General features: G+C 49.7%; 2 protein-coding genes across 2 annotated transcripts in view; one reads left to right on the top strand and one right to left on the bottom strand.

Moving 5' to 3' along the window:
- The window catches only part of LOC115472507 (protein FAM166A-like), a 431767-nt gene extending 423342 nt beyond the window's left edge, over positions 1–8425 (top strand). Inside the window, exon 7 of the mRNA XM_030206797.1 lies at positions 8355–8425. Coding sequence (XP_030062657.1) covers positions 8355–8425 — 71 coding nt within the window. The remainder of the gene's footprint in view (positions 1–8354) is intronic.
- Positions 8426–8454: 29 nt separating this feature from the next.
- LOC115471995 (tubulin beta-4B chain) lies at positions 8455–24119 on the bottom strand. Its single transcript, XM_030206012.1, has 4 exons — positions 23974–24119; positions 22754–22862; positions 22255–22365; positions 8455–9673 (listed from the first exon to the last, which is right to left on the bottom strand). The coding sequence occupies exons 1-4, from the start codon at positions 24028–24030 to the stop codon at positions 8613–8615; spliced, it is 1338 nt and encodes a 445-aa protein (XP_030061872.1). The 5' UTR covers positions 24031–24119; the 3' UTR covers positions 8455–8612.
- Positions 24120–27522: the final 3403 nt, after the last annotated feature.

The raw sequence follows: 27522 nt of genomic DNA, 5'->3' as shown, positions 1-27522 counted from the left end.
TGCCCAGCTCACCACCGGCGAAACGGGGGAGGGGAATTAACCCAGCTCATCCCCACACAAGTGGGGGAGGGGAATCCGTCCAGCTCATCCCCGCGGAGCGGGGGAGGGACACCACACCCGCCGATGCGGGGGGATCTGGCTTATCCTGCAACCGCAACCGCGGGAGGAGCTGACTGACCCTAACACCGCCGAAGCGAGAGGGGTACAAAGCTGCCCTACAACCGCACGAAGCGGGAGGGAGTGCCGGCAGAATTTTAAGTCTCAATCCAGCCCCGTAAAACGGAGGGGAGAGGAATGCAGCAGCTCACTGTAACACAAACTCGTCTCAACTCTTGAAGAATCCAAGTAAAGGAAGAACTTGAACACGAAGTCTTTCTGAAGTAACTGAAGACTAAACTTGAACCTGAAATGCAACCAGAATAAAAACAGTACAGATATCTGGGAGGGGCTATGGATTGATCAGCTATGATTAATGGAAAGAAAATTATCAGGTATGATTATACATAATTTTACCTTCCATATCATCAAGCTGATCAATCCGTAGACTGGTGGGATGTACCGAAACAGTACTCACCCAGGGCGGGACATAGAAATCCCTGACCTCAACACTGAAGCTCCAAACCGGGCCTCCGCCCGTGCAGCCACAGTCAAACGGTAATGCTTGGAGAATGTATGAGCCGAAGCCCAAGTTGCCGCCTTGCATATCTCTTCCAAGGAGACGGATCCGGCCTCTGCCATGGAGGCCGCCTGAGCTCTCGTGGAGTGAGCCTTCAGCTGGATAGGCGGAACCTTCCCCGCGGCCACATAAGCCGCTGCAATGGCTTCCTTGATCCATCTTGCCACTGTAGGCTTAGCAGCCTGCAGACCCTTACGAGGACCTGCAAACAGGACAAACAGATGATCCGATTTCCGGAAATCATTGGTCACTTCCAAGTATCTGATGATGACTCGTCTCACATCCAGAAATTTAAGAGCAGAGTACTCCTCTGGGTAGTCCTCCCTACGAAAGGAAGGGAGACAGAGCTGCTGATTCACATGGAAGCGAGAAACAATCTTGGGCAGGAAGGAAGGCACTGTGCGAATAGTCACTCCTGCCTCAGTGAACTGCAGAAAAGGCTCTCGACATGAGTGCCTGGAGCTCGGAAACTCTTCTGGCTGAAGTGATAGCCACCAAAAAGACTGCTTTCAACGTCAGGTCTTTCAGAGATGCCCTCGACAAGGGTTCAAAAGGCTGCTTCTGCAATGCTCTTAGCACCAGGTTGAGATTCCACGCAGGCACCACTGAGTGCAGAGGAGGGCGCAGGTGATTAACTCCCTTGAGAAAGCGCACCACATCTGGCTGTGAAGCCAGGGAAGCACCCTTCAGGCGGCCCCTGAAGCAAGCCAGAGCCGCTACCTGGACTTTAAGGGAACTGAGCGACAGGCCTTTCTCCAGACCTTCTTGCAGGAACGCCAACACTGAAGAAATTGGAGCAGTGAAGGGAGAAAGTGAGCCTGCTTCACACCACGCTGCAAGGATACGCCAAACCCTGGCGTAAACAGTAGAAGTAGAGCGCTTCCTCGCTCTCAGCATAGTGACGATGACCTTGTCTGAGAAGCCCTTCTTCCTCAGACGCTGCCGCTCAATAGCCAGGCCGTAAGACCAAAGGGGGAGGGATCCTCCATCACCACGGGACCCTGATGTAACAGGCCCCGCTCCACTGGCAGTCGCAGAGGATCGTCCACTGAGAGCCTGATCAAGTCCGCATACCAGGGACGCCTGGGCCAATCCGGACCCACCAGGATTACCCTGCCGGGATGCTTTGCCACCCGGTCTAGCACCCTGCCCAACATGGGCCAGGGCGGGAACACATAGAGGAGCTCTTGTGTCGGCCACTGTTGGAGAAGAGCATCTACTCCCAGGGATCGAGGGTCCCGTCCTCTGCTGAAGAAGCGCGGCACTTGGCAATTGGCCGATGACGCCATCAGATCTAGGCTCGGCTGGCCCCAGCGCTTCGTGATGCCCAAGAACGCCTGAGCAGATAGCTGCCGCTCTCCGGGCTCCAAGGTATGGCGACTGAGAAAGTCCGCCTTGACATTCATGACTCCGGCAATGTGGGCCGCTGAAAGCTGCTCCAGGTTCGCTTCCGCCCACTGGCAAAGATACATAGCCTCCTTGGCTAGAGGGGCGCTCTTGGTACCTCCCTGGCGGTTGACATAGGCCACAGCTGTGGCATTGTCCGACAGGACCCGTACAGGCTTCCACACCAGTACCGGGATGAACTCCAAAAGCGCCAACCGAATGGCTCTGAGTTCCAGGAGGTTGATAGACCACTTTGCCTCTGCAGGAGACCAGAGCCCCTGCGCTGTACTTCCCAAGCAGTGGGCTCCCCAGCCTGACAAAGAGGCATCCGTCGTGACGACAATCCACTCTGGGGTCACCAGAGGCATTCCCGCAGACAATTTGTCTGTCTGCATCCACCAGCTCAGCGCCTTGCGCACTGCTGGGTCCAAGGGAAGTCGCACAGCATAATCCTCCGACATCGGAGTCCAGCGCTGCAGCAAGGAGTGTTGAAGTGGTCTCATATGAGCCCTGGCCCAGGGCACTACTTCCATCGTGGCCGTCATAGAGCCCAACAGCTGCACATAGTCCCAAGCCCGAAGAGGAAAGGCTCCCAGGAACTGGTCCACCTGAGCCTGAAGTTTGACAATCCGATTGTCTGGCAGGAACACTCTGCCCACTTGGGTGTCGAATCGAACTCCCAGGTACTCCAGGGACTGAGTCGGGCGCAGCTGGCTCTTCTCCCAGTTGATGATCCATCCCAGGGAGCTCAAAAGAGCAACTACCCGGTCCACAGCTTTGCCGCACTCTGCATAAGAGGGGGCTCGGATCAACCAGTCGTCCAGATAAGGATGGACTTGTACCCCTTCCTTTCGTAGGAAGGCCGCGATGACCACCATTACTTTGGAAAAGGTCCGCGGAGCAGTAGCCAACCCGAAAGGGAGGGCTCTGAACTGGAAGTGTCGTCCCAGGACTGCAAAACGCAGAAAGCGTTGATGAGGAGGCCAGATGGGAATATGCAGGTACGCTTCCTTGATGTCCAAGGAAGCCAAGAACTCTCCTGCCTTCACTGCCGCTATAACAGAGCGGAGAGTCTCCATGCGAAAGTGCCGCACTTTCAAGGCCCGATTGACCCCTTTGAGGTCGAGGATAGGCCGGACAGAACCTCCTTTCTTTGGTACCACAAAGTAAATGGAGTAACGTCCCTTGCCAGCTGACTTTCTGGCACCGGAACGACCGCGCCCAGGCGGATCAGGTTGTCCAAGGTCTGCTGCACTGCCACAGCTTTGACCGGAGACTTGCAGGGAGAGAGTACAAACCCGTCTTTTAAGGGTCGGCAGAACTCTAGCTTGTAGCCATCTCTGATGACTTCCAGCACCCACGTGTCTGAAGTTATTGTGGTCCACTCGCCCAGAAACGAGGACAGCCGTCCTCCAATCTGCACTGGGGCGTGGACCAAGGCCCCGTCATTGGGTACGAGGACCCTGGGGGAGGACCGGAGGAAGCACCTCCGGGACGGCGGTCTCTGCGAAAGGAATGCTGCTTGGGGGAGAAATTCCTCTTAAAGGAAGAGGGGGCAGAGGAACCCGACTTGCCCGGGCTGGTACGACGGGCTTCCTGCAACCGTCCTCTGGAGGGTACCGGGACGAGAACTAACCCGAGCCCTGACCTCTGGTAACTTCTTGCCCTTAGACGTGCCGAGATCGGTCACGATTTTGTCCAGCTCGACCCCAAAGAGCAGCTTGCCTTTAAAAGGCAATCTAGCCAGGCGGGATTTAGAGGCGTGGTCAGCAGACCAATGTTTCAGCCAAAGCCACCGCCGCGCAGAGATTGTCTGAGCCATGCCTTTAGCTGAGGCCCTCAAGACATCATACAGCAAGTCTGCCAAATAGGCTAAGCCCGATTCCAGGGCCGGCCAATCAGCCCTCAAGGAATGATCCGAGGGGGAAGCCCGCTGCACCATAGTCAGGCACGCCCTGGCCACATAGGAGCCGCAAACTGAGGCCTGCAAACTTAAAGCAGCCGCCTCAAAGGACGACCTTAAGGCCGCCTCCAATCTTCTGTCTTGGGCGTCCTTTAGGGCCGTGCCACCTTCCACCGGCAACGCCGTTTTCTTAGTCACCGCAGTGATTAAAGAATCCACGGTAGGCCACAGATAGGCCTCACGTTCACTCACAGCCAAAGGATAGAGGCGGGACATAGCCCTAGCCACTTTAAGGCTCGCTTCCGGGAGATCCCATTGAGCCGAAATTAAGGTGTGCATGGCATCATGCACGTGGAAGGTTCTAGGCGGGCGCTTCGTCCCCAGCATAATGGCAGAGCCAACAGGGGCTGAGGGAGAGACGTCCTCCGGAGAGGAAATCTTCAAAGTGTCCATGGCCTGTAACAACAGGTTGGGCAAATCCTCTGGGCTAAAAAGCCGCGCTGCAGAGGGGTCATCCGCTCCATCCGAGCGGGGATCCGTCTCCTCCAAGGAATCCGCAAAGGACCGTTGGGAGACCTCAGACACGCTGCCCTCATCTACATCGGAGGAGACAAAGTCCTCCAAGGCCTGGGAATCAACCCGAGAGCGTTTACCTCTGGGAACCTCAACCTCTTTACCAGACGAGGGAGCAGGGGCAGCGTTTTGCATGAGGAAAGCCTGATGCAGCAGCAAAACAAACTCGGGGGAGAAACCCCCCAGACTGTGCACTTCCGCAGCCTGGGAACAGCCCAGACGCACCCTCAACCGGCGCTCGCAAGAGCGGGGGAGAAACATGCTGCGCATCCAAAATGGCGTCCGGCGCGACACTCCGCGAAGGAGCCGCGCGGGAAGAACGGCGCTTAACTTTAGCCGCTTTTGTGCCGTCGCCCAAATTAAGGGCGTTCATGGCATTAATGTCTCCAACCTCAAGGGCGGCCCACGAAGAAGCCGTCCGAGCCGCGTGGCCGGCCAAGATGGCGGAGGCGAGGAGCGGGGGATGGGCGTTTATGGCGGGAAAAACCGCCACGCCGGAGGAAGGACCGGGACATTCATCGGTCACGAGACTGTCACCCAACAAGGGCGAATCAGGCTGTAAGACCCCCGCATCCCCTCTAGAAGCGCTCAAGCGAACCGGGGAGCGACCCTTTGCGCCCTCGCCCTCCGACGCCATATGCCACGAGGAGAAGAATCGGGGAACCCCCTGCCCGCTATAAAAAGGTAAAAATTACCTGCTGTCCCGCTCCGAGCTGTAACGAACTGGTGTCCCAGTGAGTAGCTGCAATGACGTTTAAATAAACGTCGAAATAAACGCCTTTAAGGACGTTTAAAATTTTTTTTTTTTTAACGGAGCCAGCGGGAGGGGGGAGAAAAGGAGGGACCTGGCACCACCAGGTTTGCACTTGCTCAAAAGAGCCCTCAACCCCAGGCACTCAACAAAACCTAAAAATTAGGCTTGGAGGCCTAGCCAGAGCTGCTGCTGTGTGTGACCACCACCTGCTGAGATAGAGAACATACTGGGGAGTTTCCGGCAGCACATGACCACATATAGGGAGGCAAAAGTTTGCTCTCTATCTCCACCTGCTGGTAGATGGACACAACCCACCAGTCTATGGATTGATCAGCTTGATGATATGGAATAGTAGATTAACAGGCTACGGAGTAGCCTGGGAAGTTCAGCGAGAGGGAGCTAGGAGTCAGTTGATGTGTTGGTACAGATTTGTTGTATAATTTAATAAAGGGGATAACTGGGAGGGGGAGGGTGGAGCAAGGGAAGGCTTTTTAAAGAGGGCTATTTTGCAGTCGGTGTTGCAGTACATAGTCACCGACATGTTCTTCTATTGTGTTCTTTGTGGGTACTGCAGTATCAGTGGATTTTATGCGATATATAAGAATTATAGCCTAAACGGAGGTTTAATGAGTAGATTGAACCATAAGATAAGGGAATGGGAGGGAGGAAATATAAATTCACGATGACAAAGCAAAGAAGCATTCTGTGTAGTTTGACAAGTTGGTGTTACATACTGATTCTAAATAGAAAACTGTTTAATTTCTGTATTTTGTTGATCATCAAGAAAAAATGATTGAACTAAAGAAACAGTACACTAGGCAGCACTCTGCACCAGCCACCATGGATGACATCACCCCACATGAGAAAATTAACTGGCCTGCTTGTCCTTGGAGCCATTGTTATGACAGCATGCACCATGTCCTCTCACACCACCATCCAGGCTACCCTAGCCTTCCAGCACCATCTTCCAGAAGGCCTTGCAGAATACACAGCACATGACTCAATGTTGAAGGATCGCAGGCTTCTTTTACCACCTCCTCTGACACTTCCAGTGTGAAAAATCAGCTGGGGAATAGAGGGTAGCTACATGCCTAAAATGGCACACTAGAAACAGCTTCCCCCCACCCACCAGAATACAAGTCCTCAAGCAACTGCTTTCTAACCCCAATTATCCTCCTACTCTAGGTCCATAGGCTTTTATATTTCTCTGGCTCCTCCCTCCCTCAAAATCTAGGCAATATGCATTAGACAATCTCCTCTTCTTGCTCAAGTCAAAATGCTCTAGCACCCCAAATACTGCCAAGGTCAATCTGTAGTTCCTTGCATGCAGGGAAAAGGTTTAGGAAGGGCTCAATGTAAAACCAGCATGTATTGCTTAAAACGAAGCAAAAAAAAAAAAAAAGCTCCTGGCGGTCCTGTTTTAACTGGATTCAAGTTGCAACACATTTGTTTTATAGATCACAAGTGCAATCTAGGCTTAAAAAGTTTCATCTGTACAAAGGAGCAGACAGCTAGTTTTTGCAGACTGCTCACCATTGCCCCATTGTGTGAAGTTGCCTGCTAAGTTATTTAGCTCAGTAGAGATCTGGGGCTGTACACTTGCCTATTGGATAGGAAAAAAAGGGGAAGAGACGTATGCTAAATATATACTTGGAAAAACTCTGATCAAACCATATTCCTTTCTTGTCCAGGCCACAGCTCAATGTAGGGAATTCCAGTTTTGACTTAGTTCCACAGCTTGCAGCAGCCTACTTAGCTTCTCCTTGGTTGCTTATTCCCCCTCCCTCCAGGCATTATAGGAGGTAGGAGGGTGATCAGTCCCTCCCCCCCACCCCCCCCCCCCCCAAACTTGGCATAGCACTATGAGAATGAGAGGGAGCTGGTCAAGTCAGTCCTTTCCATGTTCCTGTTACTCACTGTATTGAAGTAGTTGCTCCTGTTGACCAAGGGTGAAAAGGCATCAGACAATACTTAGTACCAGATCTTATAGTGTAGAAACTCAAACCCAACTTATCATCTGTTCAGGGAACCACCAAGGGGGGCAGGGGAACAACCCCTGGCCTTAGATGCACCATACTGTGCAGAGCCAGCAATGGAGTTACCTAGTCTTAGTTGCTATGCTATCAGATGCAGTGGAAAGAGGTGCTGAAGACAAAACCAGACCCCCCCCCCCCCCCCCCCCCATGAAGAGGAGAGAATGGGACCTCAGAGGTATCTGACAAGAAAACAGCCTGTCCCCTACATTATATATGGGTCCTTAACGTATACAAAAAACAAACCAACTGGTGTGTGCACTCATCTCCTTGAACTACATAACACATCAAAAGGCTCCCTTACATCTCTCTGCACTTAAAACATTTAAATGCACTGTGTCCAATTTTACTCAGTTGCATGAGATTAACACGTTACTCAAACCCCACTGTAAGTAGATTAGTCTTTCTACCGAAACTTGGTTGTCATTTTGAACTCTGAAATCCATACTACTGTAAAGGGCTAGTGAAATCAGTAAATGGAATTTAAGAGGGTGCATAACATGTTTTTAATGTTGCATACTGAATTATAAACCATAAAGCTGTATGTCTCTGTTGATCACCCTCCCCTCACCTATCCACACCCATCCTGTTAGAATATCAATGATGGGGGTGGGTAGGAAGTATGCATGGGGACATCAAAGCCTGTCAGACTGTCATAGTAATGCTTGAATGGTTTTCACTTATATACACTATCAGCTAGCACATTTGCTTATTTCCGATCTGAGGAAGAAGGGCAACCTTTGAAAGCTAATCAAGAAATGTATTAAGTTATGTCCAATAAAAAAAGGTATCATTTTCTTTTCCATGTTTTATTTTGTTTGATTTCTATTGATAACCTTAAGAGTGGACTAACACGGCTACCACACTCCTCTACTTAAATAAGTGAAAAATTCAGGCAAGATCCATAAGGCTCCTCATACAAAGAGTTAAGAGTGATTTATATTGACTGAACCTTAATCACTAACAGTATGATAAGATCAACTAATTTACAAATACTAACCATCACAACCTTTAAAAATCCCCCCAAAGGCTTAAGAGATGAATGCGGAGCTTCATTTACCAAGTGCTGTCAGAAGGCATACAAGCGTAATCCATTTTGAAACCCCATCTTAAGAAGACAAAGGCAAGGTGCTATGAAATATGCTTTTAATGTGATGTCAAGTCTGTATGGCAGCCACAGAGGACAGGGAACATCAAGTGAACATGAAGACCAACAACAACAACAACATTTCAACATGAATAAAGTTCGTTCAGTTTCAGCATAATTTACAAGAGAGCTAATGCAGTTTATGCTACTTCCTCTTCAGCCTCTTCTTCAAACTCACCCTCTTCTTCTGCAGTAGCATCCTGGTATTGTTGATATTCAGATACCAAGTCATTCATGTTGCTCTCTGCTTCTGTGAACTCCATTTCATCCATACCCTCCCCTGTGTACCAATGCAAAAAGGCCTTTCTGCGAAACATAGCTGTGAACTGCTCAGAAATACGTTTGAACAGCTCTTGGATGGCTGTGCTGTTACCAATAAAGGTAGCAGACATTTTTAGGCCACGGGGTGGGATATCACAAACAGCTGTTTTAACATTGTTGGGGATCCATTCAACAAAGTAGCTACTGTTCTTGTTTTGCACATTAAGCATCTGTTCATCCACCTCCTTCATGGACATACGGCCTCTGAATACAGCAGCCACAGTAAGGTAACGCCCATGACGAGGGTCACAAGCAGCCATCATGTTCTTTGCATCAAACATCTGCTGTGTGAGCTCGGGTACTGTTAAGGCACGGTACTGTTGACTACCACGGCTAGTAAGTGGGGCAAAACCAGGCATAAAAAAGTGCAAACGTGGAAAGGGAACCATGTTTACTGCTAGTTTACGTAGGTCAGCGTTAAGCTGACCAGGGAAACGCAAGCATGTTGTGACACCACTCATGGTTGCCGATACCAAATGGTTCAGATCCCCATATGTTGGTGTGGTCAGTTTCAAGGTTCTAAAACAGATGTCATACAGTGCTTCATTGTCAATACAGTAGGTCTCATCTGTATTTTCTACAAGTTGGTGCACCGAAAGGGTGGCATTGTATGGTTCTACAACAGTGTCAGATACTTTAGGAGATGGCACAACGCTGAAAGTGTTCATGATTCTGTCTGGGTATTCTTCACGGATTTTGCTAATTAAGAGGGTACCCATACCAGAGCCTGTACCTCCACCCAGAGAATGTGTAAGCTGAAAACCCTGGAGACAATCACAGCTTTCTGCTTCTTTTCTCACAACATCCAACACCGAATCAACAAGCTCTGCACCTTCTGTATAGTGACCTTTTGCCCAGTTGTTTCCAGCACCACTCTGACCTAGAAAGGGGGAGAGGGAGGGGGGGGAAAAAAAAAAAAAAAAAAAGCTGTCAGTGTTATACTGTCTTCATCCTCCACCCCCTGCCCCAGCTGAAAGAGTTTCAGCAGGAATTACTACATCCAAGGTAAAATTATGTATCATACCTGATAATTTTCTTTCCATTAATCATAGCTGATCACTCCATAGACTGGTGGGTTGTGTCCATCTACCAGCAGGTGGAGATAGAGAGCAATCCTTTTGCCTCCCTATATGTGGTCATGTGCTGCCGGAAACTCCTCAGTATGTCGATATCCAAGCTCCATCCGCAGGACTCAGCACTTAGAGAATTACACCCACAAAGGAACACACTGCCCAGCTCACCACCGCCGAAACGGGGGAGGGGAATTAACCCAGCTCATCCCCACACAAGTGGGGGAGGGGAATCCAGCTCATCCCCGCGGAGCGGGGGAGGAACACCACCCCGCCGATGCGGGGGGATCTGGCTTATCCTGCAACCGCAACCACGGGAGGAGCTGACTGACCCTAACACCGCCGAAGCGGGAGGGGTACAAAGCTGCCCTACTGCCGCACAAAGCGGGAGGGAGCGCCGGCAGAATTTAAGTCTCAATCCAGCCCCGTAAAACGGAGGGGAGAGGAATGCAGCAGCTCACTGTAACACAAATTCGTCAACTCTTGAAGAATCCATTGAAAAACTTGAACACGAAGTCCTCCTGAACAGGAACTGAAGACTAAACTTGAACCTGAAATGCAACCAGAATATAAACAATACAGATATCTGGGAGGGGCTATGGATTGATCAGCTATGATTAATGGAAAGAAAATTATCAGGTATGATACATAATTTTACCTTCCATATCATCATGCTGATCAATCCATAGACTGGTGGGATGTACCAAAGCAGTACTCACCCAGGGCGGGACATTGAAATCCCTGACCGCAACACTGAAGCTCCAAACCGGGCCTCCGCCCGAGCAGCCACAGTCAAGCGGTAATGCCTGGAGAAGGTATGGGCCGATGCCCAAGTTGCCGCCTTGCAAATCTCTTCCAAGGAGACGGACCCGGCCTCTGCCATCGAGGCCGCCTGAGCTCTAGTGGAGTGAGCCTTCAGCTGGATAGGCGGCACCTTCCCCGCGGCCACATAAGCCGCTGCAATGGCTTCCTTGACCCATCTTGCCACTGTAGGCTTAGCAGCCTGCAGACCCTTACGAGGACCTGCAAACAGGACAAACAGATGATCCGACTTCCGGAAATCATTGGTCACTTCCAAGTATCTGATGAAGACTCGTCTCACATCCAGATATTTGAGAGCAGAGTATTCCTCTGGGTAGTCCTCCCTACGCAAGGAAGGGAGACAGAGCTGCTGATTCACATGGAAGCGAGAAAATCTTGGGCAGGAAGGAAGGCACTGTGCGAATAGTCACTCCTGCCTCAGTGAACTGCAGAAAGGGCTCTCGACATGAGTGCCTGGAGCTCGGAAACTCTTCTGGCTGAAGTGATAGCCACCAAAAAGACTGCTTTCAATGTCAGGTCTTTCAGAGACGCCCTTGACAAGGGTTCAAAAGGCGGCTTCTGCAAGGCTCTTAGCACCAGGTTGAGATTCCACGCAGGCACCACTGAGTGCAGAGGAGGGCACAGGTGATTTAACTCCCTTGAGAAAGCGCACCACATCTGGCTGCGAAGCCAGGGAAGCACCCTTCAGGCGGCCCCTGAAGCAAGCCAGAGCCGCTACCTGGACTTTAAGGGAACTGAGCGACAGGCCTTTCTCCAGACCTTCTTGCAGGAACGCCAAAACTGAAGAAATTGGAGCAGTGAAGGGAGAAAGTGAGCCTGCTTCACACCACGCTGCAAAGGTACGCCAAACCCTGGCGTAAGCAGTAGAAGTAGAGCGCTTCCTCGCTCTCAGCATAGTGGCGATGACCTTGTCTGAGAAGCCCTTCTTTCTCAGACGCTGCCGCTCAATAGCCAGGCCGTAAGACCAAAGGGGGAGGGATCCTCCATCACCACGGGACCCTGATGCAACAGGCCCTGCTCCACTGGCAGCCGCAGAGGATCATCCACTGAGAGCCTGATCAAGTCCGCATACCAGGAACGTCTGGGCCAGTCCGGACCCACCAGGATTATCCGGCCCGGATGCTTTGCCACCCGGTCTAGCACCCTGCCCAACATGGGCCAGGGCGGGGACACAGAGAAGCTCCTGTGTCGGCCACTGTTGGAGAAGAGCATCTACTCCCAGGGATCGAGGGTCCCGTCCTCTGCTGAAAAAGCGCGGCACTTGGCCGATGACGCCATCAGATCTAGGCTCGGCTGGCCCCAGCGCTTCGTGATGTCCAAGAACGCCTGAGCAGATAGCTGCCACTCTCCGGGATCCAAGGTATGGCGACTGAGAAAGTCCGCCTTGACATTCATGACTCCGGTAATGTGGGCCGCTGACAGCTGTTCCAGGTTCGCTTCCGCCCACTGGCATAGATTCATGGCCTCCTTGGCTAGAGGGGCGCTCTTGGTACCTCCCTGGCGGTTGACATAGGCCACAGCCGTGGCATTGTCCGACAGGACCCGTACTGGCTTCAATGCCAGTACCGGGATGAACTCCAAAAGCGCCAACCGAATGGCTCTGAGTTCCAGGAGGTTGATAGACCACTTTGCCTCTGCAGGAGACCAGAGCCCCTGCGCTGTCCTTCCCAAGCAGTGGGCTCCCCAGCCCGACAAAGAGGCGTCCGCCGTGACGACAATCCACTCTGGGGTCACCAGAGGCATTCCTGCAGACAACTTGTCTGCAGCCACCAGCTCAGCGCCTTGCGCACTGCTGGGTCCAAGGGAAGGCGCAAAGCATAATCCTCCGACATCGGACTCCAGCGCTGCAGCAGAGTGTGTTGTAGTGGTAGTGTAGTGTAGGACTAGAGGGCATGAGTTGAAGCTAGTGTGGTAAATTTAAAACGAATCGGAGAAAATTTCTCTTCACCCAACGTGTAATTAGACTCTGGAATTCATTGCCGGAGAACGTGGTACGGGCGGTTAGCTTGACTGAGTTTAAAAAGGGGTTAGATAGATTCCTAAAGGACAAGTCCATAGACCGCTATTAAATGGACTTGAAAAAATTCCGCATTTTTAGGTATAACTTGTCTGGAATGTTTTTACGTTTGGGGAGCGTGCCAGGTGCCCTTGACCTGGATTGGCAACTGTCGGTGACAGGATGCTGGGCTAGATGGACCTTTGGTCTTTCCCAGTATGGCACTACTTATGTACTTATGGTCTCATGAGCCCTGGCCCAGGGCACTACTTCCATCGTGGCCGTCATAGAGCCCAACAGCTGCACATAGTCCCAAGCCTGAAGAGAGGCTACTAGGAACTGGTCCACCTGAGCCTGAAGTTTGACAATCCGATTGTCTGGCAGGAACACTCTGCCCACTTGGGTGTCGAATCGAACTCCCAGATACTCCAGGGACTGAGTCGGGCGCAGCTGGCTCTTCTCCCAGTTGATGATCCACCCCAGGGAGCTCAAAAGAGCAACCACCTGGTCCACAGCTTTGCCACACTCTGCATAAGAGGGGGCTCGGATCAACCAGTCGTCCAGATAAGGATGGACTTGTACTCCTTCCTTTCGCAGGAAGGCCGCGATGACCACCATTACTTTGGAGAAGGTCCGCGGAGCAGTAGCCAACCCGAAAGGGAGGGCTCTGAACTGGAAGTGTCGGCCCAGGACTGCAAAACGCAGAAAGCGTCGATGAGGAGGCCAGATGGGAATATGCAGGTACGCTTCCTTGATGTCCAAGGAAGCCAAGAACTCCCCTGCCTTCACTGCCGCTATAACACAGCGGAGAGTCTCCATGCGAAAGTACCGCACTTTCAAGGCCCGATTGACCCCTTTGAGGTCAAGGATAGGCCGGACAGAACCTCCTTTCTTTGGTACCACAAAGTAAATGGAGTAACGTCCCTTGCCAATCTGATTTTCTGGCACCGGAACGACCGCACCCAGGTGAATCAGGTTGTCCAAGGTCTGCTGCACTGCCACAGCTTTGACCGGAGACTTGCCGGGAGAGAGTACAAACCCGTCTCTTAAGGGTCGGCAGAACTCTAGCTTGTAGCCGTCTCTGATGACTTGCAGAACCCAAGCGTCTGAAGTTACCCTGGTCCACTCGCCCAGAAACGAGGACAGGCGTCCTTCAATCTGCACTGGGCCATGGACCAGGGCCCCGTCATTGGGTACAAGACCCTGGGGGAGGACCGGAGGGCGCACCTCCGGGACGGCGGTCTCTGCGAAAGGAATGCTGCTTAGGGGAGAAGTTCCTTTTGAAGGAAGAGGGGGCAGAGGAGCCCGACTTGCCCGGGCGGTACCGACGGGCTTCCTGAAACCGTCCTCTGGAGATACCGGGGCGAGCACTGGCCCGAACCCTGACCTCTGGTAACCTCTTGCCCTTAGACGTGCAGAGATCGGTCACGATTTTGTCGAGCTCGACCCCAAAGAGCAGCTTGCCTTTAAAAGGCAACTTAGCCAGGCAGGACTTAGAGGCGTGGTCCGCAGACCAATGTTTCAGCCAAAGCCAGCGCCGCGCAGAGACTGTCTGAGCCATACCTTTAGCCGAGGCTCTCAAGACATCATACAGTAAGTCTGCCAAATAAGCCAAGCCCGATTCCAGGGCCGGCCAGTCAGCCCTCAAGGTAGGATCCGAGGGGGAAGCCCGCTGCACCATCGTCAGGCACGCCCTGGCCACATAGGAGCCGCAAACTGAGGCCTGCAAACTTAAGGCAGCCGCCTCGAAGGACGACCTTAAAGCCGCTTCCAATCTTCTGTCTTGAGCGTCCTTTAGGGCTGTGCCACCTTCCACCGGCAACGCCGTTTTCTTAGTCACCGCAGTGATTAAAGAATCCACGGTAGGCCAAATAAAAGGCCTCACGTTCACTTTCAGGCAAAGGATAGAGGCGGGACATAGCCCTAGCCACTTTGAGGCTCGCTTCCGGGACATCCCATTGAGCCGAAATTAAGGTGTGCATGGCATCATGCACGTGGAAGGTTCTAGGCGGGCGCTTCGTCCCCAGCATAATGGCAGAGCCAACAGGGGCTGAGGGAGAGACGTCCTCTGGCGAGGAAATCTTCAAAATGCTCATGGCCTGCAGTAACAGGTTGGGCAAATCCTCTGAGCGAAAGACCCGCGCTGCAGAGGGGTCATCCGCTCCATCCGAGCAGGAATCCGTCTCCTCCAAGGAATCCCCAAAGGACCGTTGGGAGAACTCAGATACCCTGCCCTCATCTACATCAGAGGAAACAGCGTCCTCTAAGGCCTGGGAATCCACCCGAGTGCGTTTACTTCCGGGGGCCTCAACCCCGTTATCGGACAAGGGAGAAGGGGCAGCGTTTTGCATAAGGAAGGCCTGATGCAGCAGCAAAATAAACTCGGGGGAGAAACCCCCCAGACTGTGCACTTCCGCAGCCTGGGCCACAGCCCTAGACGCACCCTCAACCGGCGCTCGCAAGAGCGGGGGAGCAACATGCTGCGCATCCAAGATGGCGTCCGGCGCGACACTCCGCAAAGGAGCCGCGCGGGAAGAACGGTGCTTAACTTTAGCCGCTTTTTTGCCGTCGCCCAAATCAAGGGCGGCCATGGCATGAACGTCTCCCAGCTCAAGGGCGGCCCAAGAAGAAGCCGTCCGAGCAGAGTGGCCGGCCAAGATGGCGGAGGCGAGCAGCGGGGGATGGGCATTTATGGAGGGAAAAACCGCCGCGCTGCAGGAAGACCCGGGACACTGACCGGCCTCCAAACAAGGGCGAATCAGACTTTAAAACCCCCGCATCCCCGCTAGAAGCGCACACGCGGTCTGGGGAGCGATTCTTCACGCCCTCGCCCTCCGACGCCATAGGCCACGTGGAGATCAATCGGGGAACCCCCTGCCCGCTATAAAAAGGTAAAAATTACCTGCTTCTCGCTCCGAGCTGTAACGACCTGGTGTCCCAGTGAGTAGCTGCAATAAACATCGAAATAAACGCCCTTAAGGACGTCCAAAATTTTTTATTTTTTTAACGGAGCCAGCGGGAAGGGGGAGAAAAGGAGGGACCTGGCGCCACCAGGTTTGCACTTGCTCAAGAAGAGCCCTCAACCCCAGGTACTCAACAAAACCTAAAGATTAGGCTTGGAGACCTAGCCAGAGCTGCTGCTGTGTGTGACCACCACCTGCTGAGATAGAGAACATACTGAGGAGTTTCCGGCAGCACATGACCACATATAGGGAGGCAAAAGGATTGCTCTCTCTCCCCACCTGCTGGTAGATGGACACAACCCACCAGTCTATGGATTGATCAGCATGATGATATGGAAGTTATATTTAGAAGCTACTTCCTCCATCCCACCATACTCCACTGTATTTTAGTAAAGGCATCCCTTCAGAGCTCATTAACATTTACTGTTTTCCCATTCTCTAAATTAATGTTCCAATATTTATTGGGATTAACCACAGCGATGTACAGTAGGTAGTTTAACATTAACAGCATAATAGTAAACTGAACGAGGTAAATTTAAAACAGCATATACGAACATAAGTGGACTACCAACAGTATCAAAAATTTGAATTTTAGTGCTGTTAAACATGTAACAGATTAGTATTATGCCAACAACACATATCTAATAAGCACACAAAGAAGTCTAATGCTGATACTAATACTTTTCTAGCACTCAGCTTACCATATAGTGGAGGAACCATATATATATATATATATATATATATATATATATATATATATATATATATATATATATATATATATATATATATATATATATATACATATATGTATATATATATATATATATATATATACATATACATATATGTATATATATATATATATATATACATATACATATACATACACACACACATACATACACACACACACTAGTAAAAAAAAAAAAAAAAAGGACCGTTTCAATGAAATGAAACTGGTGCTAGCAAGGTTTTCCTAGCAGTGTGTATGAGAGCGAGAGTGAATGTGCAAGATTTAGAGTGTATGCCAGGAGCCCCCCCTCCCTCCAATTTTTAAAAAACTCATCTTCACTTACCAAGTCAGGGTTACCACAGCTGGCAGCAGTGGTAAAATGCGTGCAGGCTCGGCCCTTCTCTCTCTCAACTGTGGTCCAGCCATCATTTCCTGTTTCGGGACCACAGCTGAGAGAGAAGGGCCGAGCCTGCACGCATTTTACCGTTGCTGCCAGCCACGGTAACCCTGACTTGGTAAGTGAAGAGGACTTAAAAATTGGAGGGGGGGGGGGGGGGGGGGACAACGACACCATCATGCGTGTGACGTCGCGTTCCTTTGCCTGGCAACTCTGCAGCATGCCCTTCCCTCTCACTGTACCGCCCTCGACGTCATTACGTTTTGACATGAGGGCGGGACAGTCAGATAGTGACAAACTTACGACCCTAACAAGCTTACGAATGTTACGAACCCTTCACTTCAGTGGCTTCAGAACATTGGAGGTGCAAATTATTATAGTAGATATGGACAATGGGAAAATTAGGTTCTTACCTTGGTAATTTTCTTTCCTTTAGTCACAGCAGATGAATCCATTAACTGGTGGGTTGTATCCGCCTACCAGCAGGTGGAGATAGAGAACACTGAAGAAACAAAATGACCCTTGGACGGCTAGCCCCTTCTGCCTTCAGTATATGAAACTTCCAAAGCAGATTGAGAAAGAAAGGTAAAATAACACAAACTTTCCTCACAGTGAACAAACGCCACAGAACCAGAGCAATAACCAAAGGAGGGACATTCTCAACCTCCTGCAATAGAACAGCATGTAGAAACTCTTGAGAACTGATCCTCAACTCCTTCTGATGCAATACAATATCTGCATGAAGGATCTGAACAAAAACAAAGTCAGACAGGGAGGGATCATGGATTCATCTGCTGTGACTAAAGAAAAGAAAAAATTACCAAGGTAAGAACCTAATTGTCCCTTCCTTGTCATCAACAGCAAATGAATCCATTAACTGATGGGATGTACAAAAGCACTCCCTATGTAGGGTGGGAACAGGCAACTCCACGAGCAAGCACCTGCGCTCCAAAACGCGCATCCTGCTTCGCTGCCACATCCAGCCTATAATGCCGTACAAACAAGAACTGAGAAGCCCAAGTAGCTGCACGACAGATCTCTTGAAGAAAGAGGACACCCATTTCAGCCCACGAGGAGGAAATCACTCTCGTGGAATGCACTTTAAACGCTTCAGGAGGAGACCGTCCTGAAAGCAGAAAAGAAAAAAATGACTTCCCTGAGCCAACGGGCTATAGTGGCCTTAAGACGCCGTATACCCGCGTCGAGGACCTGTTGCTACAAAAAGATGATCAGAAGTCCTGAAGTCATTTGACATCTGTAGATACTGCAACAGAGCCCTGCAAACATCCAAAAGACGCAATTGCCCAAAGCAATCCGGAAAGTCCTCCCTAGAAGAAAAAAAAAAAAAAAAAAAAAAAAAGGTAGAAAAATGGGCTAGTTCAGGTGAAACGCTGAAACTACCTTAGGCAGGAAGGAAGGCACTGTACGTACCGTAACCCAACTCCAAGAACTGCAAAAAAGGATCCAGACATGAAAGCGCCTGGAGCTCAGATACGTGTCTAGATGATGTCATGGCCACCAAAAAGACTGTCTTGAGAGTCACATCCTTCTCAGAAACTCACCTAAGCGGCTCAAAAGACAAACGCTGGAGAGCCTTCAACATCAACCCCAGGTTCCAGGCTGGACACTGCGACCGAACAGGACTGAGCCGAAGTGCCCCTCTGAGAAATTGGACAAGGTCCGGATGAACAGCAAGGGACAAGCCAGAGGCTTTCCCTCGGAAGCATGCCAACGCTGCCACTTGAACCCGAAGGGAATTGTAAGTCAGGCCTTTTTGTAGGCCGTCCTGCCAAAAAAAAAAAAAAAAAAAAAATCCAGGACCAACGAGCCAGGCCGTAAAACCAAATCGGCAGGGATCCTCCATAGTCACTGGCTCAGCACTAAAGGCAACGCAAGTGGAGCCTCCACCAGCAACCGAAGGTCTGTGTACCACGGACACCTTGGCCAATCCGGAACGAGGATCACCAATCCTCAGTGCAGTCGAAGCCTCAGAAGGACTCGCCCTATCAAGGGCCAAGGAGGGAACACATACAGGAGGCCGGAAGGCCAGTGTTGAGCCAGAGCATCCAACCCCGCCGAGCGAGGCTCTCTCCTTCTGCTGAAAAAGCGAGGGACTTTGGCGTTCGCACTTGACGCCACTAGATCCAAACCGGGAGCCCCCCCATTTGGCTCAGATCTGAAGAAAAACTTCTGCCAGTTCCCATTCCGCCGGGTCGATTTGATGTCTGCTGAGGAAGTCGGTTTGCACGATGCTCTGACCACTATGTGAGCTGTGGACAGCAGATCCAAGTGAAGCTCGGCCCAGTGGAAAATCTGAGCAGCCTTCGCGGCCAAGGCCTTGCATTGAGTGCCGCCCTGACTGATGTAGGCCACTGCTGTCGTGTTGTCCGACAGCACCCGGACAGGAAGCCCCTTCAGAGTCTTGTGGAAGGCTAGCAGAGCCTGAAATAATCACTCAATTCCAAGCGATTGATGGACCATCCCGCTTCCATGGGTGTCCACTGACCCTGAGCATAGCTTCCAAGCCCAAAAGGTTGGCATCCGTTATCACCAGACACCAAGAAGGAAGCGCAAGCGGCATTCCCTGTCACAGCAACCTGTCGGAGAGCCACCAATCCATACTGTGCCGGGCCGCAGTGAGCCACGAGTCTGCGTTGGAGACCACTGCTGAAGCAGAGCAATCTGCAGCGGCCTCATGTGAGCTCTTACCCAAGGAACCACCTCCATGGTGGCCGTATCGACCCCAGGAGCTGAAGAAGTCCCAAGCTCGAGGGCGAGGCATCCACAGGAGCAGACGGACCTGATTCTGAAGCTTGCACTGCCTGTGGCCGAGAAGACAAACACATAGCCGTGTCGAACCGGACCCCCAACTGCTCGAGAGACAGAGGGGTCAGGTGACTTTTGGGCAAGTTGATCACCCAGCCCAGAGTCTGAAGAACAGTTATAACTCTGGTCGTGGCGAGTTGGCTCGTCTGCCGAATCCGCCCTGATGAGCCAGTCTAAATACGGGTGAACTCTGATACCCTCTCGCCTGAGAAAGGCAGCTACCACCACCATCAAAAAGGTACGGGGAGCTGTGGCCAGGCCCAAAACCGCAAACTGGAGAAACCGCTGATGAGGCGGCCAAATAGGAATGTGCAAGTAAGCTTCCTTTAGGTCCAGAGACGTGAGAAACTCTCCTGGCTGTACTGCGGCAATGACGGAGCGCAGGGTTTCCATGTGAAAGTGTCGCACTCCTAGGGCCTTGTTGACTTCGTAAAAAGAGGATTTCCGATGGACCATAAAATAAATGGAGTAGCGACCGCTGCCACATTTGGCGGGAGGCACTGGAACCACCGCTCTGAGGTGCAGCAAGACTTGCAAGGTCTCCTCTACCGCCTCTCCAAATAACAGAAGGCCCCGAAAGGGTAACCTCACCAGCCTCTGCTTAGAGGCTATGTCAGCTGCCCAATGCTGCAGCCAAAGAACGCAGGCAGACACCGCCACAGACATCTGCTTAGCCAAAGCTCTGACCAGATCATAAAGGGCATCAGACAAAAACGATAGGGCAGACTCCATACGTGGACCAACCTCAGACAGTGAACCCGCACCATCCTCAGGCTGATCAACCGCCTGCTGTAACCAGGAAAGGCAGGCACGAGCTGCATAGGAACTGCAAATTGCCACCTTAAGGAAAGGCCTGAGATTTCATAGGACCACTTGTGTGGATTCTAGCTGCTGGTCCTGCATATCTTTCAAAGCAACCCCTCCCTCCACCGGGAGAGTGGTCTTAGTCATGGCCATGACCAACGCATCCACTTTAGGCACCCAAAAGGGGCCAAGTGATCCTCACTCAGTAAAGCCGACTCATAGCCCTGGCTACCTTCAAAGGCCCATCAGGGTAAGACCATTGAGCTGAAATAAGCTCTTGGATGATGCACAGGAAAAGCCCGAGGTGGCTTCTTGGTACTAGCTATCCTAGGATTAACCGAGGCATCGCCCTTGGCTCGGTCTTCAATAGAAAGGGCCTGCAAGGCGTCAAAAATGAGCACTGTCAGCTCGCCGTAGTGGAAAATCTGTACTGCTTTAGGATCATCCAAATCCTGTTGCAAACAGGGACCCTCATCTGGATCATCCATCCATGAGGGCCTACCAGACTCCCCACAATGACCGGGGGGGGGGGGGGGGGGGGGGGAGAGAGATGCGCCACCAGACAGGGAATTTACCTGTCTACATTTAGTGTCAGTCCCAACTCTAGGGGTAAGCAGGAAACTCAGGAGCCAACACTGGACTATCAAAACCTGGAGGGAATACAGCCCGCAACGCAGTGTCAGGCACCTCCAACAGAGTCCTTTTTAACATAAAGGCCTTCTACATCAGCAGCACACATTCAGGGGAGAAACCCTAGCCCTCCACCCCCAAATTAGGAGAAGCAGGGGAAGAAGCTCCTGTAGCAGCCTCAGAATGAGGCGTCCCCCTGCACTCAGACTCCTCAGCCATAAGGGCCAAGACACGCGTCGCTCCCAAAATGGCGCCTGCTGCCAGCTCCATTGAGCAAAAAGAATCACCGCTCTCCATGCCCATACTAGCATCTAGGGAGCATGTACTGCAAAGCTCCGCGTTTACCACAATCGAGAGCAGCGCTTAACGCCTTCAGCAGCCATCACCCGCCCAGAAATATAGAAATAAAATGGTGGCTTTGCACCAAAACTTACCCCGCACAAAACACTGTCTGTGGGAACCTCCCCATATGAGCTGGGCACCACTCACCTCAGAAGACTGAGTCAACGAGCTCTGGTCAAGCTGCACTGAACCAGAATCTCTGGAGAAAGGCTCAAGAACAGTCACGCTGTAAAAGCACGTTTTGGTTGGGTTTTTTTTTTTTTTTTTTAAACACTGAGGAAAGTTGGAGGCAGGCAGCAAGTGAGAGACTCTGGGAGGAGAGGGGGGTGGGTTAAAGCAGGGACAGAGAACAAAACCAAGTATACCTTCAAAGTGGGCACCACCAGCCACAACACCCCTGCTCTACTGGCAAAGCACAGGAGCCACCCCAGGCAGAATTCCAGGAGCTGATCAAGCGACATCCACACCTGCTGGGAGATAAGAGCACTGGTTTTTCAGTGCTGTATCTCCAACTGCTGGTAGGTGGATACAACCCATCAGTTAATGGATTCATCTGCTGTTAATAACAAGGAAAGTAAGCTGAGATAAGTAGATGGGTGGCTAAACAGAAGACAATATGCTCTTGAGAAAAAAAAAATAAAGCAGCACCCCAACACATGCTATAAGGATGCAATGGAGTATAGCTTGTTTTATTTTCCAGTCTAAGTTTTGAGTCTTAGAAAGATACATGCTTTTTCTGCATCATACAAGCAGAAACAGGATGTCCTTGCTGTTAAGCTAGCCAAGAAAGACTTCAGGGTCCAATTTGAAGGTACTATAGCAACCTGGTACTTAGGTTTTACAAAGCTCTCAAAAACCAAAACAGCCCCACTTACCAAATACAAAGTTGTCAGGCCTGAAGATCTGCCCAAAAGGTCCAGATCGCACAGAATCCATTGTTCCAGGCTCAAGATCTACCAACACTGCACGAGGGACATACTTCCCACCTGAAAGAGTTAAGTATGTTAGTACCCACAGTGATCTTTGAGAACAGGCTGGATTATATTAGTTAGCATTTACCTGTAAAATAACAAACTACTACTACTACTACTACTTAACATTTCTAGAGCGCTACTAGGGTTACGCAGCGCTGTACAATTTAACAAAAAGAGACAGTCCCTGCTCAAAGAGCTTACAATCTAAAGGACAAGTGAACAGTCGGTCCGATCGGGGCAGTCAAATTGGGGCAGTCTGGATTTACTGAACGGTAAGAGTTAGAATAACAAACAGCCCTTTCTAGCAAGTTCAAGCATGTTAGTACCCACTGTGCCAAGTCTACATATTGACTAAATAAAATCTTAAAGAACAGGCTGGATTATATTAGTTAACATTTACCTGTAGCTTCGTTATAATAAACATTAATCCTCTCCAGCTGAAGGTCACTATCTCCATGGTAAGTACCAGTAGGGTCAATTCCGTGTTCGTCACTGATCACTTCCCAAAACTGAAAAAGAAACATAGGACTGATTGTAGTTACAGCTTTAGTTGGTATAAATCCGGAGTGAAGGGATGATCCTTAAAGTTGGTTCTCTCAAATTTCTTAGGTACTACCTATGAGGCCTTTAGCTTTCTTGGAAAAGTCACCAGTACCTTAAAAAAAAAAAATCTACCTTTCAGTCTAAGTTTAACAGGTACAGCTACGGACAATAAAATAAACCGAGAAATACTATATTCCTTTAATACTTACAGCAGACAAAACACCACCGAGTTTACTTACGAAAGAACATAAAACAGGCCAGCCACACACACTATCACAATGCTGCTGCTGCTGCTGCTGCCACCGCCGCCACCTCCCCCAAGGTAACGTTCCCCACAATAGGCGGGAATGTAGCACCTTAACTTCAGCGCGCTTTTAAAGGTTCAAAACCTGCGCCTACCAGGTAAAGAAGTTACTTGAAAACCACCACCGGCAACAGAATACCTGCTACCAAACCCCCCTCTCCATGGTCGTCGAGAAGCTTCTTTCAAGAGATCTAGACCTTACACGAGTAACAACTGTAAAAACTCCCCCCCCCCCCCTTAAGACAACCTCTAGACAGCGCGCGAACGAACCGTTAAACCCAGAAAGAGACCTCTATTTCTACTGCAATGCGACGCCACAGCAGACGGGTGGGGCCCTTTCAACAGTACACTCCATGAATATTGAAAACACGACTTCGAGACACTCAACATACACATTGGAGCCGACTCTGTAGGTGCTTGAGCACCCTCAATATTGAGGAAATTCCTTGTACGCGTCCAGGGAGGGGTTATTTTCATTAGGCTTAGCACCCCGAATAATTTTGAAAAGTTGGCTCCTATGAACATACACTCACCAAATAAAAGGGCGCTCAGAAAAAATGATTTTAACGTAAAACAAGTTAGATCTACCCTTTTTCTGTGGCAAAGATAGGAAACATCGGTATTCCCCTGGCCCACCAAAAAAGCCCCACATCCATTCCGTCTCTATTTTCCAGACACACAAATCGCTTTCAACAATCACTAATACTAACAACACGTAAGGAAATAAAAACACAGTATCTAAACGCTAAAATACTAAGACAACAACAACCTACCTTAGCACCAATCTGATTACCACACTGACCAGCTTGGAGATGAACAATTTCTCTCATGATGCTATTAATGAAAAAAAAAGTATCGACCAAACCAAGAATAATCTAAACAAAAACGGTTACTAGCGCATACACTAACACTAACAGGCTGCGCATTGCTCTATATAGAGACACACATTGTGCACACCCACTGATTCGATTTGCTTGACTTTCTATTGGCCTCTTACAATCAGGTTTTTACAAATCGTCATCCGATTCGTCAATACGCTGACAATCAAGGTAGTAGTGCCACCTCATCCGCGCCAGCTTTTTTTTCATTGGTTAGGTCAGGTGGTCTTGTTAAGTCCTGCTGTCAAAAAAAAAAAAAAAACCTTCATCTGCCTCTGAAATTCACTGCCGAATGCCGATTGGTCTTTTCAAATGATTGATTTGCTCGGTGATTAGTCAGTAGTAGTTTTGGGGAACGTTGTTTTGGCAAGATCTGCAGCGTGGTACGTCGCGTCCTAGTAACGGAGACAGTAACAGAAATAAGAGACTGGTAACTGCGTGGTTACTGTAAAGTCTTTACGAAGGAATCTGACTAGTGTATTTGTATAGCGTAAGTTTTGTGGTGTTCTGTAATGAATGCGCTATTTGCGTTATTGGGAAACTTGACCCATTATGGTACGCATATTGGGTGGTGTTCTGTGGAGGTTCTCGGTTGGGTTGATCTGTTTGTTTTAGTAACGGGTCTTATGGAAACGAGTAACTAGTTAGGACTAAAAGGAATGAATATAAAGGCACTCCGAAACAAACCGTGACCATGGTTTTTCCCCATCTCTAAACAGCCACTGGGGAGATAGATAGGGGCCCTCTAACTGTATCAGTTTTCAGACCACAGTCAGAAGTTAACATTTGCTCTATGCAAAACTACGTTACTTATGTTTTTTTATTAGGCTTGATGTCCTTCACAAAACACAATCATTGGAGCCGACTCTGGGTATTTGAGCACCCCCAGTATTGAGAACATTCCTTGTACGTGTCCAGAGAGGGGTTATTTCCACTGGGCTTAGCACCCCCAATAATTTTGAAAAGTTGTCTCCTATGACCACAATTGCATTGTATCAATACAGTTTGTAAACAAAGCAATATTCAAAATAATCATTGAATTAAAAATAAATTCTCAACTCCATCCTGTAATTCAAGGGGGGAAAAAACACAGAAAACAAGAACTGGTGAAGGAGCAGACATTGGCTCAGGAGTGCATGGTTTGCAGGAGCAAGGTACTGTGAAGAATACTGTCAATCAAGCAGCAAAGTAGTGTGAAACGGAAGGAAGCTCAATACACAATGGGACTTGAAAATAAAATAGTACTTTATATAAAATACTCTTTTTCAAAATTGTAGATCATAACATAAAAGACTCGACATGACACCATTTTGGCACAGAGTGCCTGCATCAGGAGTCTACAATAAAATACAGTAATAACAATATAATAGTAATTACATATACATATAAAGGCACATGAGGAATTTAAAAGCGCATAAAAAAATTAACCAGTGGTTCAGCATAAGTGTTCATTAAAATGAGAATGGCATTACAAGAAATACTGAAACAATAAACGTGGCTTTGTAAAAAAACATAAACATACTATACCAAAATATAAAATCAGTGCTGAATACAATGGAACAGATGGTCACTGACCTGGCAGTAATTGTATCCAAAATCAAGTAAATAGAAGAGTTCTCCAGGACAAGCAGGTGCATAATTCTCATAAGTGGGTGATGCTGATCCAGAATTTACAAAAGTCTAACGAGAGCTTTGTGGAGCACGAGAGTGCGGTCTTAGTTCTTTTTCTATTGCAGTGAGGAGAGGGCATGTTTTTTTAAGCGTCTCCACGTCGCTGAGGCCTAGAGAGCTTTTTTTTGTGCATTTTAGCTGTTTTTCATTTGTTTTTTTCATCCTTTGTGTTCCTGTTCTCAATAGAAATCAAACAAAATAAAACATGGAAAAGAAAATACTGTTCCTGTTCTGGAACCTCTGGCCTATTAGTTTTCCTTTAAGTATTCATGATTTTGCCCGGAAGTTTCTTTATTTCCGTTATCATCAGGCTGCTTTTAGGCCTTGACTTCGGCTGGGAACTTTCCCTTTTCTTTTTGCCATTCATTGCCCCTTTTTCAAGCACCATCGCTTCATTTAATTTATCCAAGGAAGTTTTTTCTTTCCGTGTCCATGAAGATTCCCAGTGGCTTCAAGCGCTGTACTCGGTGCAATTGGACAGTCTCTGGGAAAGACACCCATTTTTGGTGTCCACAGTGTCTTGCGCCTGACCATAACCCCACTAACTGTTCTCTGTCTTCACGTGAAGAAGAGAACCCAGGTTTCCAGAGAGGCTCAATGAGAGAGGAGTTTTGGAGCCAAGTCCGGTTCCTCGACTTTGGCATTGACATCGAGCATTGTACCAGCATCAGGAGCGTCAGTAAGCATGACTGCTGCTAGACCCTTAGACTCTGGGAGCAGTGAAGCATCGAGTGGGTCTCCTCCTGCTGTGCAGGGCCCCCAGGACAGTCCATCGTCGGACTCGACCCCAAGGCAACTTGTGGATTCGACATTGTCCTTGGCACCAAGGATCCTCGGTGACATGTTTTGGGAGAAGGCCAAAAGCATCGTCATCGGTTGCCCTTGATTCATGGTGCCAGGACCTGCGGGGCATCGAAGGATTCGGCACCCGAGAAGTGTCGACACCAGGAGAACTGCTCCTTCTCCATACAGTAGGTGCCGACACGTCGGTCTCCCATGAGCCAAGACCCTGCTCCTGTATTGACCCCAGCAGTTCTGCGATCAAGCCTGAGCTGGCACTTCAGCTTTTCCTGGTGTCAGCACTCAATGAGCACATCCATGCCTTGCTCCCAGAGCTGCTAGATGGTCTCGTGCAATGGTGTTCATCGGCATTGGGGGTGTCTTCCGCCAGGGTCGCTTTACTCATACTACCCCTCTCCTCAGGTTGCTTCACTGGCTCCCTATCCGTTTTCGCATCCTGTTTAAACTTCTTCTACTAACCTATAAATGTATTCACTCTGCTGCTCCCCAGTATCTCTCCACACTCGTCCTTCCCTACTCCCCTTCCCGTGCACTCCGATCCATGGATAAATCCTTCTTATCTGTTCCCTTCTCCACTACTGCCAACTCCAGACTTCGCTCCTTCTGTCTCGCTGCACCCTACGCCTGGAATAAACTTCCTGAGCCCCTACGTCTTGCCCCATCCTTAACCATCTTTAAATCTAGATTGAAAGCCCACCTCTTTAACATTGCTTTTGACTTGTAACCACTTATAACCTCTCGCTTCTACCTACCCTCCTCTCCTCTTCCTCTACACATTAATTGATTTGCTTGCTTTATTTTTTGTCTATTAGATTGTAAGCTCTTTGAGCAGGGACTGTCTTTCTTCTATGTTTGTGCAGCGCTGCGTACGCTTTGTAGCGCTATATAAATGCTAAATAGTAGTTGTAGTAGTAGTAGTAGTGCTTGCGCCTATCCTACCTCCCGTTGTGGCCCCACTTGGCCCCTCAGCCT

Source organism: Microcaecilia unicolor, chromosome 6 (genome assembly GCF_901765095.1).
Source record: "Microcaecilia unicolor chromosome 6, aMicUni1.1, whole genome shotgun sequence".
Lineage (NCBI taxonomy): Eukaryota > Metazoa > Chordata > Amphibia > Gymnophiona > Siphonopidae > Microcaecilia > Microcaecilia unicolor.
The sequence above is the reverse complement of the archived record's forward strand: the minus strand, read 5'-3'. Positions and strand labels throughout refer to the sequence as shown.

What these genes read in the sequence shown, in the direction of transcription:
- LOC115471995 (XM_030206012.1), bottom strand. Translation starts at nt 24,030, where the DNA reads ATGAGAGAAATTGTTCATCTCCAAGCTGGTCAGTGTGGTAATCAGATT. An exon ending in GTAATCAGATTGGTGCTAAG is followed by an intron (nt 22,863 to 23,973) that starts GTAGGTTGTTGT and finishes TTTCTTTTTCAG; the next exon opens with TTTTGGGAAGTGATCAGTGA. An exon ending in GCCTGACAACTTTGTATTTG is followed by an intron (nt 9,674 to 22,254) that starts GTAAGTGGGGCT and finishes CCCCCTTTCTAG; the next exon opens with GTCAGAGTGGTGCTGGAAAC.